Genomic DNA, 20,871 nt, shown 5'->3' on the forward strand with positions numbered 1-20,871 from the left:
AAAAAATCAAATAACTATTACTTTATAACTTCTGACTCTTCACCCTTACTTGGTGCTCATAGGTTTATGAGAAGCTCTTTGTACTGTGCTCCTCCATTCCACAATAGTTCCTATCAATAATGTTGCCGTCATGCATTGATTCTATCCTATAACCAGTTAGAATTTGGTTGGAAGTGTCTCTGTAAATAAGAAACTCATAATATATATTTATACAATTAATCTAACCATGAATCACTTACATAGCCAGCATTGAGTCAAGATCCAGCTAGATGATAAACACCTTTGTTATATACAATTCATCTAACCCCGACTCATTTCCACAGCCAGTGGTGAGCCAAGATCAAGCTCAATTATAAACACCTTTGTTGTATACAATCCATCTAATAGTGAATCCGTTACAGAATCAGCGGTTGATGAGTCAATATCCAGCTCGATGATAAACACTTCTGTTATATACATTTCAACTCACCGTGACTTATATACATACCCAGCGGTGAGCCAAGATCCAGCTCGATGATAAACACCTTTGTTATATACAATTCATCTGACCGTGACTCATTTACAAAGCCAGTGGTGAGCCAAGATCCAGCTCAATGAGAGAAGGAAGCAGCCTGAGTAGGAATCTTCTGTTAATCTGTTTTTAGCATTATATGTTTCAGATGTAACATTTGTTTTAACCTAGAACTGCCTTTCATCTAAACGGCCTCTTACCTGATTACGTTTCGCGCATTGTTTGGACTGCTCTCTGGTCCACCGCAATTGGATTTCCGATTGATTGAGTGGAGAGAGCACGCCCATAGTCTTTCATACCTACGGGGCGCCAATCTAACGGTTAGCGCTCTATTGGACAGTCCTCCCAGGTATAAAATCACTGCATTTCCTGCCGCACGCAGCGGGCGTGCCACTAGCCCACCGAAGTCGCACCTAAGGCAAGCCCGTCTGCACCCGTCCGCGCCTGGACGCTGCCGGTTGCCAGGGGATGCTGCCCGTTTTTCCACAGGGACCTCAGGCTCCCAGGCTGGTGTACCCTAAGGAGAGGTTGGTGGAATATGGGGTTGCCTCAGCTTGTGCAGGGGGGAGAATTAACCTGCAAGTAGTAGATGCTGTCACCTTAGAGAAGTGCCCCGATTGTGGATGGACATAGGGGAAAGTCATGCACACTCCCCTTAGTCCACTATTATGTTCCATCCCCAGTCCTACTGGAAGGGTGCAGGACACTGAAAGTGAGAGACAGACCAGGATGGGCCTAGCATTACCATTTAAGGGGTTGTATCTGAATGCGCGTTCTATCCCAAAACATGTGGTGGAAATTTGGGACCTATTAGACGAGACCTGGCCAGACATCTGCCTTTTTACGGAAACCTGGCTGAATAATGAAGCAACGCCAGCTTTGGCAATGGCTTTTCCAGAAGATTATGCTGTGGTCCGGCTGGATAGATCAGGAAAACGGGGTGGAGGTTTGGCCATTCCCACTCGTCCCCCTTATCATATTAAGACTCTTGATACACTATCTTCCCCCAATATCGAGCTATTGATCTTCAGAGTGCATCCCCACCAAGAGATTGAGTGGGGGGGAGCTCTAGCATATCACCCCCCGGGAGGTATCAGGAAGGAGTTTTGTTCAGCACTGCTAGAACGGCTGGCCCCTTATACGTTATAGACCAACAGGTTTCTATCGGTAGGGGACTTCAATCATCATCTGGAGGTTCTCTCCAATACAGAATCTGTCTGTCTGATGGCAGTGATGGAAACTCTTGAACTGTCCCCTAGAGTCACTAGCCCTACACATGTGGCTGGACATGTGTTGGACATGATTTTCACCAGCATCCCTGAGTTAGTTGCCGAACCCCCCCTAAAGTTAGGCTGGACTGATCACCTGGCACTACATTTTTCTTGGGCATTGAAAAAACTGCCCGGCCCCCCACACACTCACAAGGAGTTGCGTATATCCTGGAAAAAGGTAACTTCCGCTGAGTTTAGTCGGGTCCATATCCCTCCCATACTTGAGAACTGTGACAATTGTGAGACTGCCTTAGAAAGGTTCGAGGCCTCTATAACGGATGGCCTTGGCTCTATTGCACCTTTAAAGAGGGTAAATATTTAGGCAAGGGCAGCTCCTGGTACTGAGATCATTTTAAGAGAGTAAAGGCTTCATGCAGGGCGTTAGAAAGAAAATGGAGGAAATCCAACTTGGAGCATGAGGAATCGCGCTACTGAGTGGCTCATAGAGCCTATCTAAACAGCTGTAACATAGCTAGGCGATCCTACCTAGGCTCCCGCATTATTGAAGCTAGGTATTCCTCTCAGGAGCTCTTTTCTATCCTAAAGGAATTCACAAACCCGAGGTCTAACAACCCACTCCCGCCATCCACCCAAGAATTATGTGAGGATCTAGGGAGCTACTTTACTAAAAAAAATTAACGTGATCTATCGCGCCTTTGGGCCTGAAGAGGTAGCTCTTGAAAAGGTCCCTGTGCCTGAAAACCACTGTCCTTCGAGCCTAGAATCTTTTCCCAACATCTCAGGGGAACAAGTAAGCCTGTTATTAACGCAGGTGAAATCCGGTCCCCCGCTACACCCGGTGCCGCCTGCTGTTATGTCTGAACTAACCCCATTCTTATCTTATGTGCTTGCTCAAGTTTGTAACATCTCAATAGGCACAGCAACGGTGCCGCAAAAATGGAAATTCGCTCGTATTAAACCTTTGCTTGAAAAGGCGTTAGCGCACCCTACGGATTTACAGAATTTTAGACCAATTTCCTTGCTTCCCTGTTGTTGAAAAATTATGGAGACACTAGTCAACCGGCACCTTTCCTGCTACTTGGAACATAATAACTTACTGGACATATCCCAGTCGGGCTTCCGTACTTCTTATAGCACAGAGGCCGCTTTGTTGGAGGTTACTGACACTTTAAGAATGTCTCTGGACAAGGATATCCCTGTGATGTTAGTGCTGCTTGATCTGTCGGCGGCCTTTGCCACCATCTCTCATCGCATCCTGTTGGACAGGCTTCGAGAGATTGGTGTCAGAGGCATGACCCTTAAATGGATTCAGAACTATCTGTTTGATAGAACACAGAGTGTCCAGTTGGACTCTTGTGTGTCAAAAACCATTTTGGTAGATAAAGGAGTCCCACAAGGCTCAATATTGAGCCCTACCTTGTTCAATATATATGTGGCCCCCTTAGCTGCCATCATTAGGAATTTTGCTTTTGAAACTATATCCTATGCAGACGACACACAGGTGATAGTCCCCTTTGAGGCTAACCCCTTAGTAACCAAACTTAAATGTATAAACTGCATGATCAGCATCGCAAGCTGGATGAAGAAGAATTTCCTCCAACTCAACTCCTCGAAAACAGAGATCTTACTGTTTGGCAAGACGGAGGAGATATGGACCCCAGATTGGTGGGCAGCAGAATTAGGGGAATTCCCTTTCCCTAGAGGATGGGCCAAGAACCTGGGTATCAAAATTGACAACAAATTATCCATGGAAGAGCAGGTGAAGACCGTGTCAGGCACGTGTTTTGATACCATGAGGATGCTCAGAAAAATCTTTCAGTGGATCCGCTAAATGCCAGAAAGACTCTTATCCTGTCACTCCTAGTTAGTCGACTGGACTATGGAAACTCTTTGTTGGTGGGAGTAAGAGAGGACTTGGCGGCCAAACTTCAAGTGGTTGAAAATAAGGCAGCCAGTCTTGCCCTCAATAAGCCTGCTCGAACCCCCTCTTTACCTCTCTTGCGCCAACTGCATTGTCCCTCCATTAGAAAATGAGCCATCTTTAAGCTGTTGTGTATGGTTTTCAAGGCCCTCCTAGGTATGGGGCCATTATATCTGACAAAAAAAATTGATTGTTATCAACCCGTATGACAGGTTTGATCCAGCAACCGCAACCTGCTCTGTACTCGGAGAATAAGGAAGACCAAAATGAGTGGGCTAGCCTTTTCTTATCTGGCACCCAGTTATTGGAACTCTCTCCCCGAAGATCCCCGTGCCTGTTCCAGTTTCTTTCAATTTAAGAAACTGCTTAAAGCCTGGCTTTTCTAATCTGGTTCCCACTGTCAATAGATTGTTCTCTTCTCATGCGTCGAAAGATCCCCCTGGGGATGATTCGCTGCACCCAATAAATGACCCAAATATAATAAATAAACAAAATAAATGATAAACACCTCTGTTGTATACAGTCTATCTAACCATGAATCAGTTACAGTCAGCGGTGAGTTAAGGTCCAGCTTGAAGATAAACACCTCTGTTGTATACAATCCATCTAATCGTGCATAAGCTACATAGTCAGCGGTGCGTAAAGATCAAGCTTGATGATAAACACCTCTGGTAAAGGGCCACTATGATGGGTGCATTTACAGACACAACGATGGACAATGGAGTCACTTCTTCCATATCAGGGCTTGGGTGGTAAATGCAGTGCACTGCAAGCATTAATCATGAGAGTCACAGCTCACATTCTTCTCCTTTCATTCTTCCATGTCATGGCCTGGGTGGTAAATGCAGTGCGTTGCAAGCATTAACCCTGAGAGTCACAGCTCACATTCTTCTCCTTTCATTCTTCCATGTCAGGGCCTGGGTGGTAAACGCAGTGCGTTGCAAGCATTCTCTCAGCCCCTCTCACCTTGTATACCTTCTGTCTGCTCTAGCGCCGGGAAACCTTCGGGTAGCTGTGCGCTTAATCAAGTGTAATTATAAAATAAATAAATAAATATAAAATATAAATATTAACCCTGAGAGTCACAGCTCACATTCTTCTCCTTTCATTCTTTCATGTCAGGGCCTGGGTAGTAAATGCAGTGTACTGCAAGCAATAACCCTGAGAGTCACAGCTCACATTCTTCTCCTTTCATTCTTTCATGTCAGGGCCTGGGTAGTAAATGCAGTGTACTGCAAGCAATAACCCTGAGAGTCACAGCTCACATTCTTCTCCTTTCATTCTTTCATGTCAGGGCCTGGGTGGTAAATGCAGTGTACTGCAAGCAATAACCCTGAGAGTCACAGCTCACATTCTTCTCCTTTCATTCTTCCATGTCAGGGCCTGGGTGGTAAATGCAGTGCACTGCAAGCATTAACACAGAGAGTCGCAGCTCACATTCTTCTCCTTTCATTCTTTCATGTCAGGGCCTGGGTGGCAAATGCAGTGCACTGCAAGCATTAACACAGAGAGTCGCAGCTCTCATTCTTCTCCTTTCATTCTTCAATGTCAGGGCCTGGGTGGCAAATGCAGTGCACTGCAAGCATTAACACAGAGAGTCGCAGCTCTCATTCTTCTCCTTTCATTCTTCCATGTCAGGGCCTGGGTGGTAAATGCAGAGCGTTGCAAGCATTAACCCTGAGAGTCACAGCTCACATTCTTCTCCTTTCATTCTTCCATGTCAGGGCCTGAGTGGTAAATGTTGTGCACTGCAAGCATTAACCCTGAGAGTCACAGCTCACATTCTTTTCCTTTCATTCTTCTATGTCAGGGCCTGGGTGGTAAATGGAGTGCACTGCAAGCATTAACACAGAGAGTCGCAGCTCACATTCTTCTCATTTCACTTTGCTTTTGGACACTGTTCTCTGGCCGCTGTCACTGAATCATTACTGTTGTAGGAAACAACCAAACACCACAATCAGCTGTGACAATTCACCAGTGTGTGCTTGTTAAATTAGTTCTTCTTGCAGGGACTCAGTCCAAGTGTCTTGAGTTAATAGGTTTTATCACTAATCCCTAAAGTTAGCTGAAAATACCCTTCTTAGTCCAAGCATTGTTTCTAGAGCTGCTATTGTTGCGGGGATTCTGCTCATGCACAGAACTATGCTCAGGAAACCAGGACCTCAGTGTATTGTGGTGTACCAAAAATCTACCTCAGTGCCCGGAACCCCTATCCGACTAGCAACAGTGTCTCATTCATTCTCCGTACTACAGTGAAGCTACCAATGATAAGACAACCCAGAACAAGTGTCATACGGCAGCTGTTCCGCCGTTCCGGGCACCACGGGACACATACAGGACCGGAATATTCACTTCCGGCCGGAAGTGGTGTCCCGGTCTAGTCCTCCTTCGGAACAAGCACTTCCGGGGGAATACGCATAAATGCGTGTTGCACCGCCGGGTCGGTGCTTCTGATTCAGATTACTTCCCGGAGCCCCAGTATTCGACGGACCGGATTCCAGCTCTACGAGTTTCCGTTTGGTCAGTTGCTTTGCAAGTCACGGTAACGCTGCCCGGGGTCTTCCCGCGTTACGTGACATCTTTTGGTCCCGTTCTTTTCCTTTTGCATCTCCTTCCACAACCGGCGCAGGAGCATTGTTGTGGGAAGTATCTGGCTGAGCGCCGTGAGCGCTTGGATTTCCTCGTTTGGACAAGCTGACCATTATTTTGCTTTAACACTTCTGGGCATGCGCAGGAGCGCAATGACATTATTTCTTTAATTACTTTTCCAGTAGCAGTGGCGCAGGAGCGCTACTGCTAGTTTCGTCTTTGAGCACTATAGAGGGCACTGTTAGGTTAATACAGGTGGCGCAGAAGCGTCACACACACTTGCACTGGGCCGCGCTATAGCGCTTACCCTGGAGTTCCAGTCATCAGTACTTTTTTGCGCAGAAGCGCCCTTTTTGTTGTTTGGTGCTTTGGTAGTTCATAAGCAGGAGTGCCTCCTTCCTCTTCACGCCGAGGCATCAAGCTCCTGGACGCTACGTGGAGGGTCTCTTCATTGGATCAACGCAAACAGCTTGTTATGGTGAGTGCCAAAGGCAAGGACTCTCTCCTGTATGTGTCTTGTGGGGTGTGGTGGCGTAGTAGTACCTAGTCCTAATTTGGTCTTTGTCTTGTTCCCTCAGCTGTGCCGAGACCCTATCCAGCCGTGCCACAACCGTACCCAACGCCCCTACCACCAAAGGCCACTCCGTTTCCTTATTTGGCCCCCATCTCTGGATCCATCTTGTCCTTGTCAGGTGTTACTCCCCACGGCGGTAGGTTGGAGTCAGGGGTGGTGGTTTCTGTTGTCTCTGCAGAATTACTTCACAAGCCAAGGTGAGTCTTGTGGGGTACCAGACAACAAGCGACTTTTGGACCTCTCAGGAATAGTGGGAATCAAGAACACTCTTTCGTTTTTATTCTCATAAATGTCCACAACGTGAGCAATCAGAGACATGGTACAGTTTAAAATGTTTATTTCAAGTACGTGCTCTAAGATGCAGTATCTTCGCTACCATAAGTAAAAAGATGCATAAAATCAATACAATCAGCATTGCTACAATTCCATAAAATACAAAGGGAAAAATCACATTATAATGATAGTGGAACCAGGTCTAGAGCGCCTTGTGTACCACCCTCCCCTTGCTAGGAGCTAGGTATTATAATAATAGAAGACCTCTAGGTTAAAACGGGGAAACCCATACCTCCAAAGTCAGGTGAAGTGAATCACATCCCAGATCAGCACAGCTCTTTGTCGATTGAAAGGTTTTTTCCAAGTGCTAGTCTCATGAATGCAGTGAAATATTAAAAGCAGCTGAGTTTCAGAAATGAGCAGCTGTGTTCGTGTTGTGTCTAGAGCGTAGGCCGATCAACCTGCATCAACAGCATACATTGTTATGTTAACCTTGAACACTTTGTGCAGACTTGAGGTCGCAGTGTGAGTCTAGAAATGCGAAAAACAGACCATTCTCATGTGAAGGAAAAGCAAGCAGTTTGTCATTATAAAAACAGAGACGTAGTGTTGTGTGGCAAAATCAGAACAATGGCGTTTGAGCTTCTAACTCACTTATGCTAACATTGCAATGTGTGCAGGCAGGACCGTATCCTGAATACACCCTCCCTTGATCGGGTCAATGCACGAAAATAAACATAAGAAGAATGCAGAGTTCAAGTTCATCCAAGAAAGAAATAAGTTCATTCTTGTCAAAAAATGGGTCACGAGGAAATCAAAGGGGCAAAAAGAAAAGAATTTCTATTAAAAAAGAAAACAAATGCAAGTGAGAAAAAAAAAATAACACCACGGGGAGAAGCAAAAAACTTGAGTGATGCATCGCATGCTGGATCGTTGCCAATCGAATCCATCAGCGTGTATGCACAGTATGTCGCAACAACCTCCAAAAGGAAGTCTTGTTATTGTCAGCAAAGAGTTCCGCCATTCAGTTTAGTAACGGAAATTAACATACATGTTCTTCAATTGCAGGAGCCTCTAGCACGATCAGAGGACAACTTGTGTTTACGTCAAGATAACTTCGTTCCAGGAAGTCATGCGCAGCCGTATATATATGTCCCAATTCGGTAAAACACAGTGTGCTGCTGCACAGATCATAATCCCGATTCCAGAACAGGCAAACTCATTAGCCACTAAGGAACTCAGTAGATGGTCAAAATCTGGAGCAGGAGACACCGTATTTGAGAGACAGAGTTCTAATGCCCATTCAAATTGATAATCAGGGCAAAGGAACACGGGCTAAGCGCAAGTAAAGTTTGAAAAGCGAAATGAGAATCCATTTGATACGCCCAATGTGCCCAATGGCAGTACTCTGTTGTAGATAATTTATATAGGCAGCAGGACACGTCTACAGGTTATTAAGATGGATTTATTAAGTTACATAGAATAAGACAGCAGAGCAGTAAACCTCACAGCAGACCAGACCATCAACTGCCAAGGCTGGAATCTTCACACACAAGATAGAACACTCTTAGGTAGTATGGGAGGTAGAGAAGCTAGGGACACTAAGAAAGGACTACAAGGACTACAGACACCAAGTAGTCATATTGAATGAAGTATACATATACAACATATCTTCTCCCTTTACAGATAAAACAAAAAAAGACTCAAACACATTGAAAGAATTAAAGGATGGAAAACACGAAGAAGAAAACAAATAACACATAGGAGGTCAGCGACCTCATGAACTTCCAGAACACGAAGGAAGAGAATCAGGATCAAGATGAAAACGAAGATGAAGATCATGAAGACCACCTTCTCCCCTTCGATTGACAAACATGAAGAGCCAGTCCACTCTCTACACTCCGTCATTGTGGCCATCAAAAACGGAAATAGAGAGTTCACTTTCTCTAATCAGTGTCTATCCGTAGCGGCTTCTCGCTCAAAGATAGAACAGTTCTGGAAAAATGATCCCGAAGATAAATTTAGAGCCAGAATTCTTACAGTCCAAAATCTAGTTCAAGTGTCTAGGATCAGGGTCTTCTCCTCGGGTTGTCAGCCTCTGATTGTAGTTCAGACCTCTAAGTTTCCTCAAAATGTCATTACTTTTGTTGACCTCTTTTGTCCTCTCCCGGTACACATCTTCCAGTCCTGGTACTTCCTCTGTCCTCTCCCGGTTTTAATTCTGGGATCTTTGTCCCTTTCCGGTCCTGGGACGTCCTTCGTCCTCTCACGGTACTTATTCTGGGTAACGCGTCTTAATACCTGCGTGCGCACTAAGCGTCTTGCGACTTATGGCAAGCGGACTTGGAAACTATAGTAACGCGTCTTAATACCTGCGCGCGCACTAAGCGTCTTGCGACTTATGGCAAGTGCGCTTGGTAACTATGGTAACGCGTCTTAATACCTGCGCGCGCACTAACAGTCTCGTGACTTATGGCAAGCGCGCTTGGTAATTGCCACTTTCCAATTTTTTCATTAGTATTCATCAATTGAAAACTACAGACTTTCAATACTTTTGCACAGAGACATCTCTTCTTCTTGAATTAAGTCTCGTTTTCTTTTGCCTCACATCTCTTGTAGCTCGCTTTTCCGCGCTTCATCTGCTATATCTCATCACCATTAAAATATTTGCTGTTACAGTTCTTAACTTGCACCTTTAGTTTTGTCAAAGAATTCCATAATGCGACAATCAAATTCTTCATTTAGTAAAAATAAGCCACACATAAATTAATTTAACGACCACAAGGTGGCACTGTTGTCCAACGTTTTATACAGTAACTGACATTAAACAAACGTACGAGTGCAGGGAGAATAATTTCCGATATATCGAGACCTTTCCGATGCAGAAAATAATGGTGACTCTCCAAAATTAGTACACAATGGAAGACTTGCCTACCTTTACACTCGGCATTAGATGGGAAAGAGCAATGACTAGCCCTTTATCTTCACTCTATTTTGCGCACCACAAATATGGAAAATGGCAAAAGGACCCGCACAAGGAAAATTATATATACATTATATTTTTTGCTCAATTATGCAATAGTATTTACACATATACAACTTTTACGCTTTCCAGGAAGAAGTGGAGTCCAAATCTTGACAAATATGAAGTAGAGCTTTTTATTCATGGATAAGCATGGTGAGAGTTCAAAAAATTGCTAGCAGCCAACGCGTTTCGTCACCACTGTGACTTCTTCAGGGCTCTAAGGTTGGTTGAGCTGTAAAACATACACCTTGCTTCTTTTGAACCAAGAAATAACAATCTGACCACAATACAGGGAATATATTCCTTTTTCCAATTCCTTTTGTTTTTGTTTTTGATCTAACTTCTCAGTCTTTCTTCTAACGTGCAGCTTTTAGCAGTATTCCCATCTGTGTCACCAGGATAATATCGGACGTAATATGATTAGTTAAGCGTGACGTCTTTCACGTTTTCTGTCCTACGGGTTCAACGATTGTGATTTGCGGGACCATCAAAATCTCTTCTTTAGGTATTGGGCATTTTTGCAGTGCTCCCGTTTCCGAGTGTATCGTCCCGTCTCAGTGAATGGGACGATACACTCGGAAACGGGAGCACTGCAAAAATTTTTCTTGGTACTCAGTACTCTGTTGTAGATAATTTATATAGGCAGCAGGACACGTCTTCAGGTTATTAAGATGGATTTATTAAGTTACATAGAATAAGACAGCAGAGCAGTAAACCTCAAAGCTGACCAGACCATCAACTGCCAAGGCTGGAATCTTCACACACAAGATAGAACACTCTTAGGTAGTATGGGAGATAGAGAAGGTAGGGACACTAAGAAAGGACTACAAGGACTACAGACACCAAGTAGTCATATTGAGTGAAGTATACATATACAACATACTCCTACTCCATAGTGTTCAAGCTTTCGATAATGAAGCTGGGTGAGCCTGGGTCGGCTGTCTCTTGACACAGACAGTGCAGCCATTTTCGGAGCAAGCATATCAACAGCAGCACACTGGCAGCCAAGGCGAGAAATAGAGGGAAGCAAAATAGAATGAAAAAATGCCGGTATCACACCAAATATAGTTTGGAAAGAGGTCACAAGGCTGGAGCTAACAGTTTTAAAAAAGTGGGCCAGCCCCTGTAGTGGTTGAGGCATTAAAGATAGTGTGGATTAAAGTGCCAAAATGAAGTGGGAGATCCGTATTTAAAAGCACGTGTACTTCTGTACGCGTGTTAGTAACATGAAGGACACATTTTTCATGAGAAGAAGTGAGAGCGACTTCTTTTTGAGACAATAAAGCTCTTATTCTGTTCAACTTGTTGAACCTCGCTTTCAGGGGCGGAATGAAAGGCCAAATCGAGATATCAAGCCTCCTTACTCGCTGTGAAACAGTGACAATTTACGGAATTCCAGCCAAGCTAAATTCGGAGCCTCCACATTACACGTGCCGTGCAATTGAACATTCTTGCATACGAGTGAATGATCAGGTGTGGAAGTGCACTCCTGCCCTTTTAAGTAAACCTCTTAGCCATCCCTCAGACATCTGTATGAGAAGGGCAGAGACCAAACTTCATGGAGAAAAGCGGTACCAAGTGGTTCACATCTACCCAGGGCATAGTGTTTCATACATGAACTAAACTTAAACAGAGGAAAAGGCAATGTTATTAAACCATGGATGAACCAACAGCTGAATTAGATTCGGCTACAGAAAATGGTAATGGTTCTAATTTTTGAATATGCAATAGAAAATATGACGCATCCTTCATAGACATGAACTGTTGTTTTTCTTTTAAATTAAACTGTAAAAATACTGACGAAATATTAATGTAGTCCTAAGGCACTTTCCCAGATTTTAAAGTTTGTAAGGTCCATGCAAACTGTGTGATGGACCGCAATTGATTTTGACCATGGAACAAAACAGAAACATCATCTTGCACAATATCCACAACAGATGAAACAATATTATCCAAGGTGTGAATCCTGGAAGAGAGTGTGTTAATGCTATTATCAAGGACAGCAAGCACTTTTTCCAAATTAGCTTGGAAGCAGCCTCAACCTGCGACAGTTTCCAAACTTCATAGTAAATAGCACCTATATATATCTTATAGATCTTCAACTCACAGGACCCTTAACAAAATCAGTTAAATCAACATTGTCGGTCAACAAAGATAAATGATGTTTAACTGACGAAAGGGTGGAATGTTTCAGCCAATTTTGACATCATTTTCCCACTGAATAGGTGGTAACTGAATGGGAAGTTTCAAAACGGGGATCAGTTCTTTCCTGTGTAAGGCCAGGGGCTAAACCCAGAAAGCCATGTTGACAAGAATCAGAACTTGTTGGCCACAACAGCCAACCCTCAGGATCCAGGGCCGAAATCTTAAAGGAAAAATTTGAAATTAAAGATTGTAATTCATCAAGGGACCTATCAGTATGATTGTTCCAATTAGGTTAAGCATGCAGATTAGGAATTTTAGGGGTATTCATGTGTTTTGAAGTGGCCAAACTAAGACAAGTTGTTTGTGAGATCGTACTATTTAAAAACAACATGTGGCCCAGAATAAGACATGCTCGGTGTAAAGTTTCAGTGCCCTGCACTTGCCAGGGTATAGAACCCCAAACAGATTTGAGATCTATGCTGTCTTTCCATAGCTTGTAGCCATCAACAGCTAACTGATCCATAAAGGATATGGAATACAACAATTTTGAGTGAGGAAGTCTCACTTTCGAATTCGATTTGTAATTTAATTTAAAATATAATGAGCTCGGGTTAGACCGATCAAAGTCAGTAAAATATGTGAATTTATTCAAAAGGGTATTTGAGCTGCCTTCTATGGGAGTTGCAAAAACACAGTTGATGGACAGAATGTAGAACAATGTCATACATTCACCCCAGTACAAGGATCTGGGCCTAAATCCATCGTTTTTTTGCACTCCACACCACCCTGGGTTAGTCACTGGCTATATGCAAATCAGCTCTGACCCTGTGCCTCATGGGAACAGTCCAGTCCGAACTGCCAAGCCATGTCTTTCCCAGACCGGAATCAAGCATCCAAGGACCGGTTTCTGGCTATCAGCCTTCATCAGCCTGGATAGCTTGACTCCAGTGGTGTGGAGAGCCTGGGACTCACGTCTGAGCATCCCCAGCCCACTCGGGGTGAAATTGCAAAAAACACAGTTGATGGACAGAATGTAGAACAATGTCATACATTCACCCCAGTACAAGGATCTGGGCCTAAATCCATCGTTTTTTTGCACTCCACACCACCCTGGGTTAGTCACTGGCTATATGCAAATCAGCTCTGACCCTGTGCCTCATGGGAACAGCCCAGTCCGAACTGCCAAGCCATGTCTTTCCCAGACCGGAATCAAGCATCCAAGGACCGGTTTCTGGCTATCAGCCTTCATCAGCCTGGATAGCTTGACTCCAGTGGTGTGGAGAGCCTGGGACTCACGTCTGAGCATCCCCAGCCCACTCGGGGTGAAATTGCAAAAAACACAGTTGATGGACAGAATGTAGAACAATGTCATACATTCACCCCAGTACAAGGATCTGGGCCTAAATCCATCGTTTTTTGCACTCCACACCACCCTGGGTTAGTCACTGGCTATATGCAAATCAGCTCTGACCCTGTGCCTCATGGGAACAGTCCAGTCCGAACTGCCAAGCCATGTCTTTCCCAGACCGGAATCAAGCATCCAAGGACCGGTTTCGGGCTATCAGCCTTCATCAGCCTGGATAGCTTGACTCCAGTGGTGTGGAGAGCCTGGGACTCACGTCTGAGCATCCCCAGCCCACTCGGGGTGAAATTGCAAAAAACACAGTTGATGGACAGAATGTAGAACAATGTCATACATTCACCCCAGTACAAGGATCTGGGCCTAAATCCATCGTTTTTTTGCACTCCACACCACCCTGGGTTAGTCACTGGCTATATGCAAATCAGCTCTGACCCTGTGCCTCATGGGAACAGTCCAGTCCGAACTGCCAAGCCATGTCTTTCCCAGACCGGAATCAAGCATCCAAGGACCGGTTTCTGGCTATCAGCCTTCATCAGCCTGGATAGCTTGACTCCAGTGGTGTGGAGAGCCTGGGAATCACGTCTGAGCATCCCCAGCCCACTCGGGGTGAAATTGCACTCCACGCCACTGGAGTCAAGCTATCCAGGCTGATGAAGGCTGATAGCCAGAAACCGGTCCTTGGATGCTTGATTCCGGTCTGGGAAAGACATGGCTTGGTAGTTCGGACTGGACTGTTCCCATGAGGCACAGGGTCAGAGCTGATTTGCATATAGCCAGTGTCTAACCCAGGGTGGTGTGGAGTGCAAAAAAACAATGGATTTAGGCCCAGATCCTTGTAATGGGGTGAATGTATGACATTGTTCTACATTCTGTCCATCAACTGTGTTTTTTGCAATTTTCACCCCGAGTGTGCCGGGTATGCTCAGACGTGAGTCCCAGGCTCTCCACACCACTGGAGTTAAGCTATCCAGGCTGATGAAGGCTGATAGCCAGAAACCGGTCCTTGGATGCTTGATTCCGGTCTGGGAAAGGCATGGCTTGGTAGTTCGGACTGGACTGTTCCCATGAGGCACAGGGTCAGAGCTGATTTGCATATAGCCAGTGTCTAACCCAAGGTGGTGTGGAGTGCAAAAAAACGATGGATTTAGGCCCAGATCCTTGTACTGGGGTGAATGTATGACATTTTATTTATTTATTTATTTTTAGCATTTATTAAGCGCGAACAATTGCCCGCAGGCATCTCGGCGCTGTACTGTTTTACCCTCCTATTTGATCTGTGCAGTTTTTTCAGAGGTTGAATAGCCAGGTTTTCAATTTCTTCCTAAAGGACAGTAGATTTGGGCTTGATCTTATTGTTTGTGGAAGCGTATTCCATAATCTTGGGGCGGCAACTAAAAAACGTCTGTCTCCCCAATTGACCAATCTAGTCCGTGGCACTACCAGGTCATTCTGTCCTGCAGATCGTAACATTCGGGTGGGGATGTACTGGACAAGGTGGTCGCACAGGAATTGAGGCGCTTGATGATGTAGTGCCTTATAGACGATACACAACGTCTTAAATTTAATTCGGTTCCTAACAGGTAGCCAGTGGAGACTCCTCAAGGATTCGGATATAGGTTTAAATTTAGGGATGTTGAGGAGAAGTCTGGCTGCTGCATTTTGGATTGTTTGCAGTTTCTTAATTGTCTTAACTTGGGCATTTGCAAACAAGCCATTGCAATAATCCAGCGCTGATAGGACCATTGTGCTAACCAATGTCTTTCCCACATTGGTAGGAAGAAAAGGAATAATCTTCCTTACCAACAGAAGTTTGTAGAAGGCTTTGGAGGCCGTCTGATTGGCGTGAGCCATAAAATTTAGGTTATCATCAAAGATGACACCCAAGTTTCTTACTTTCGTAACTGGTTCAGGTACAGCTCCGAAAGATGATGGCCACCAAGTAGGGGACCAACTAGGACTGAGGTGGCCAAAGGTGACCACCTCAGTTTTGTCGGAATTTAATTTCAAGCAGTTTGCTGACATCCATTTTCCAATGGCCAGCATACCTGTCTTGAAATTTTCCGCTACTATTTCCCCATCATTTCTGACAGCCAGTATCAACTGCGTATCATCCGCATATGAGGTAAGGTTCATCCCTTGCGCTTTGATGGTGTTAGCGAGGTCCGACACATAGATATTAAATAGTGTCGGACTAAGGGATGAACCTTGAGGTACCCCACATGGTAGTGATAGTTCAGCAGATTCATACTGGCCCAGTATGACTGCCTGGGATCTCTCTGCTAGAAAAGACGCTATTAAGTCCTTTGCTAGGCCTTGCACGCCCATCATTTCGACACGGTTGACTAAGATCTTATGGTCAACCGTGTCGAAGGCAGCTGATAAATCTAAGAGCACCAATAATGCAGTTCCACCTTGGTCTCTGATTAATCGGATGTCATCAGCTGCCTTAATGAGGGCTGTTTCTGTCCCATGAAACTTGCGGAAACCAAATTGTGTTTCATCGAGCAGATGGTGTTGCTCGATGAATCCCGCAAGTTGCATGTTCATGGCTTTCTCAATTACTTTGGCAATAAAAGGTAAGTTCGCTATAGGCCTATAATTTTTAAGTTCTGCTTTATCCAAGCCTGCTTTCTTCAAAAGTGGTTTGAGTAAGGTTTTTTTCAATTGGTTAGGTAAGATTCCTGTGCGAAACATGAGATTGATCATGTGAGTAATAGCAGGGATTACAACATCTATTAATGACCGAAGAGTGTTTAAGGGGCAAGGATCCAAAGCTGATCCGGATTTAATTGTTTTCACAATGTCCTGAATATTGTCATCTGTTACCTCAGCAAAACAAGAAAGAATATTACTTGGAGAAGGGATATTTGTTTTCCTGATCCCTTGATCTTCGCCTTGGTTAAATGCTGAAAATATATCATTTACTTTGGCGAAGAAAAATGCTGCTAATGAGTTGCAAAACTCTTGTGAGCAAGGAGGATTGAGATCTGGGGCACATCCCGTGAGATGTTTAGTTATTTCGAAAAGCTTCTTGTTCGAGTTTTTTGCGTTTTCGATTTGTTCTGTGTAAAACTTCTTTTTGGTCTCTATAATTAGATGTTTATATTGAGTTAAGAGTTCCTTGTACACTATCTTGTCCGCGTTATCATATTTTTTCCTCCAGATTCTTTCTTTATTTCTGCATTGTTGTTTCAATTTTCTAAGCTCTTCATTATACCAAGGGGCTGAGGGGGAACTTCTGTTTCTGGACATTCTTTTTTCAGGTACCAGTTTGTCAGCCGCCTGGCCTACCCATGTGTGATATTGTTCAATAACAGTATCTGGATCAGTTGCCCATTTAGGAGTGGAGTTCAATAACGCCTCCTTAAAGCAGGGGATACTGATATCTTTCCAGACCTTGAACAATTCTCGTAAGGGAGATATGAAGGCGGTTGTGGTTTTGTTAATTTGAATGGTTGCCAAGACCAGATAATGATCTGACCAAGTCATAGGCAAGACATCGGACACTGATATATTGTCCAAGTTGGTGAAAATACCATCTAAGGTATGGCCTGCATTATGAGTGGGTCCTTTCACCAGCTGAGATAGACCAAAGACCTCCATTTCAGATTGCAATGATATGGTGTCCTTGTCTTCGCCACGTTCCAAATGGAAATTAAAATCACCTAACAGAGTTATCGAATTGTCAGTGCCTGAAGTTTCTAGGATGGTAAGTATTTCTGTCAAGAAATCTGCCCGGGTTTCAGGTCTTCTGTAGAGTAATATACCTTTAAAGTTGTATGAAGGGGAGAGATAAATGTCAAATTGAAGTGCTTCACATGCCTTTGAGGGTATAGCTGTGGTGCGAATTTTAAAACGGTCACGTTGTTCAACATTCTGTCCATCAACTGTGTTTTTTGCAATTTTCACCCCGAGTGTGCTGGGTATGCTCAGACGTGAGTCCCAGGCTCTCCACACCACTGGAGTCAAGCTATCCAGGCTGATAAAGGCTGATAGCCAGGAACCGGTCCTTGGATGCTTGATTGCGGTCTGGGAAAGACATGGCTTGGTAGTTCGGACTGGACTGTTCCCATGAGGCACAGGGTCAGAGCTGATTTGCATATAACCAGTGTCTAACCCAGGGTGGTGTGGAGTGCAAAAAAACGATGGATTTAGGCCCAGATCCTTGTACTGGGGTGAATGTATGACATTGTTCTACATTCTGTCCATCAACTGTGTTTTTTGCAATTTTCACCCAAGTGTGCTGGGTATGCTCAGACGTGAGTCCCAGGCTCTCCACACCACTGGAGTCAAGCTATCCAGGCTGATGAAGGCTGATAGCCAGAAACCGGTCCTTGGATGCTTGATTCCGGTCTGGGAAAGACATGGCTTGGTAGTTCGGACTGGACTGTTCCCATGAGGCACAGGGTCAGAGCTGATTTGCATATAGCCAGTGTCTAACCCAGGGTGGTGTGGAGTGCAAAAAAACGATGGATTTAGGCCCAGATCCTTGTACTGGGGTGAATGTATGACATTGTTCTACATTCTGTCCATCAACTGTGTTTTTTGCAATTCTATGGGAGTAGGACATTTTCCCATTGGGTGTAATTAACCACATTTCTAAATGTGTTAGCCTTATGCAGAAAGGTATGGCCATAGTGATGGTATCAGAACAACTCAATGGCTTGGACATCCCAATCATCAGAACGTATGTTTTGTTTCACAACATCTCCCATTGAAACACGAAGTACATTAGGAATATTAACCACGTCTGTGGGTCCATGAATTTGAAATTTTACAGCATCTCATACAATCCCATCTAGCACGGGCTAGGCTGTGATGTTGACAAAAGTCTGTTCTCTTTTCATGATGTGTGATGAGGAGTGTGGTGCCAAAGTTCCATCAATTAATCAGATTTTTGATTGTTCAGTTATACAGTGTCCATTTACCAGGCGAAAAAATACCATCACAAATCCAATCCAAAAAAATGGAGATGAGAACCAACCAGATGTAAGTCTAAGGTGGAACCAAAAAATATCTTTTAAAACAAGTAGCAAAAATAGAAAACCTCAACGGTACACTCGATGTTATAGAGTCAGAGTCAAAGGAAAAATGTGACTGGTCAGCTGGATTTGTCCACACACCAGGCAATGACAAATCCGTGGGATGTGTATACTCAGTATGTTCATGTGGATCGCCAGCTGGCGAATTTAATAATGGATTAGTGACTGTGGACATCTCTATAGCAACGTCAGGGATGTTGGTGTCAGCAGAGGCCAAAACAGAATTTCTCAGCAGTGCTGGACAAGAGACAGCAGGAGTCATACTAAGAAGAATCGGCCACTCGTTGTAGTTTGAAATTGTCAATGGAGTTGTACCTGTTTCCTTTGCGACCAGGAAGTGGTGGTGAAATGACTGTTCTTGTGCCCTGCATGGTCAAGCACTGGAACGGGAGCATGATACGAGGGGCTGAACTCCTTCTTGTTCTCCACCTTCTCACAGACCAGGTCACCGACTCAGGGTAGCCAGCTAACTACCGGAATCTACCGGATTCTGTACAGCAGCTTCAGCTCCATATGTAGAGGGCAAGTGTTCCTTTGCAAGACTGTCTCGAGTCTCATGTAGGTTCTGTAACACAGCAGAATGATTATCTACGTCAAAGGGTACGGCTGTCGCCGCCATGTCTAGACCATCAAGGTCCGGGACAAACATTTTTATGCCAAAGAGCATTTCGTACGGGGTCTGCCCACCCAGAGAACTTCTAGGAAGAATATTTAGTGCACGTAGTACCTAAAACCCTAGCTGTCAAAGATTGCTTTAAGTCACGGTTCATCCGCTCCACAACAGAATTGCCCTCAGGCCGGTATGGAGACAAACATTTCACCTGCACCCCCAAAGACCCCATGGCTTCCTTGTACACCTTAGAGGTGAACGCTGGACCTGATCAGAATGGAAGGTGCCACATGCAAAAATTCCCACAAAGACATGCAAATCTCTGATGACAGTTCGAGCATCAGCACTCCTTTGTGGCCAAACGCAGATAAAACGTGTGCATGAATCCACTGCAACTAAGATATACTTATACGCAGTATCAGCAGAAAAAGGTCAGCAGTGACCTAAATAAACACAACCAAGTGGTCTATTAGATATGTACAGCTGAATTTGTGGCGGTCGTGCAGCAGTTGAAGGTTTAATCTGCTGACATACCTAACAAGAAAGGACATATTCACAAGTTTATTTATACAATCCACGCCACCAGTAACGCTGCTGTAAGATAGAGACATACGCTGAAACATCGGCATGAACCGAGGCTATACCTTCGTGAGCGACTGTTATCAAGGGTAGCCTGCAGTCTGTGTCCGGAATCAGCCTGTCACCAACGTTGTTAATTCTCACATAGAGAACTTTATCAGGACTTAAATGATAAGAGTATTTAGAAGGGAAACCCTTAGGGTAATTATCACCGATCTCTGTAGCAGCTATAGCTGCCAAGATGTCATCATCATTCTTACTGTTGGATCTTGTAACTGCTGCTACTACATATGTTGCTACTGCGGTCTTTGCTGCTTCATCAGCTAGACTGTTGCCAACAGCGTGTACTCCTACACGATGGTGACCAAGAGTATGAATTACATTTACGAGAGGCAGACGTTCTTTATTTCTGCGACTCAAACCCATAGCATCTTGTGTTATTTGTGCCACCTTTGGAATCACGACAGTCATTCTGAGTCCAAAAGAATACATTTTTATTGAAGGACTGAACACAGTAATAAGAGTCACTCACAATTAAATTAGTTACACGAGGGTCAGCAAACCTCAATGCAAACACAAAAATTGCAGAATAGCAGAATATTCAGGCAGCCCGCATGACTTGGTAAAAGTTGGTTTTATCAAAGCATATAGAGGTTTGATACGCTGGGCATAATCGGGAATATAAGTACACCCGAAATTCAAAAATCCCAGCAAGGATTGTAGTTTTTTTTCCATTCCAGAGTTGTAGGAGACCATAAACATGCGTATTTCTCGAGGAAGTGAGGTGCAAGACCTCTACCTTCATTGTTGAGCCCAGGAACACTGTGAACTCCGCAATGTCTGACTTTGCAAAGATAAATTTATAATCGAAGTCCGCAAACATAACTATGATGCGATCAATGCGACACGGATGCGGCCATAATTCGTCCTTAATTAGATAAATATCATCAAAGTACGAGTACGCATTAGGATCAATGCCATCTAAGAAAGGGATGACACATGCGGCA

The 20,871-nt window shown here is 44.3% G+C and overlaps 1 protein-coding gene across 1 annotated transcript in view; it reads right to left on the minus strand.

Moving 5' to 3' along the window:
* LOC144759390 (uncharacterized) overlaps window positions 1–20,871 on the minus strand; it is a 577,744-nt gene that overhangs the window by 336,213 nt on the left and 220,660 nt on the right. Inside the window, 1 exon segment of the mRNA XM_078646483.1 lies at window positions 15,995–17,212. Coding sequence (XP_078502609.1) covers window positions 15,995–17,212 — 1,218 coding nt within the window.

This window comes from Lissotriton helveticus, chromosome 1_1 (genome assembly GCF_964261635.1).
Source record: "Lissotriton helveticus chromosome 1_1, aLisHel1.1, whole genome shotgun sequence".
Lineage (NCBI taxonomy): Eukaryota > Metazoa > Chordata > Amphibia > Caudata > Salamandridae > Lissotriton > Lissotriton helveticus.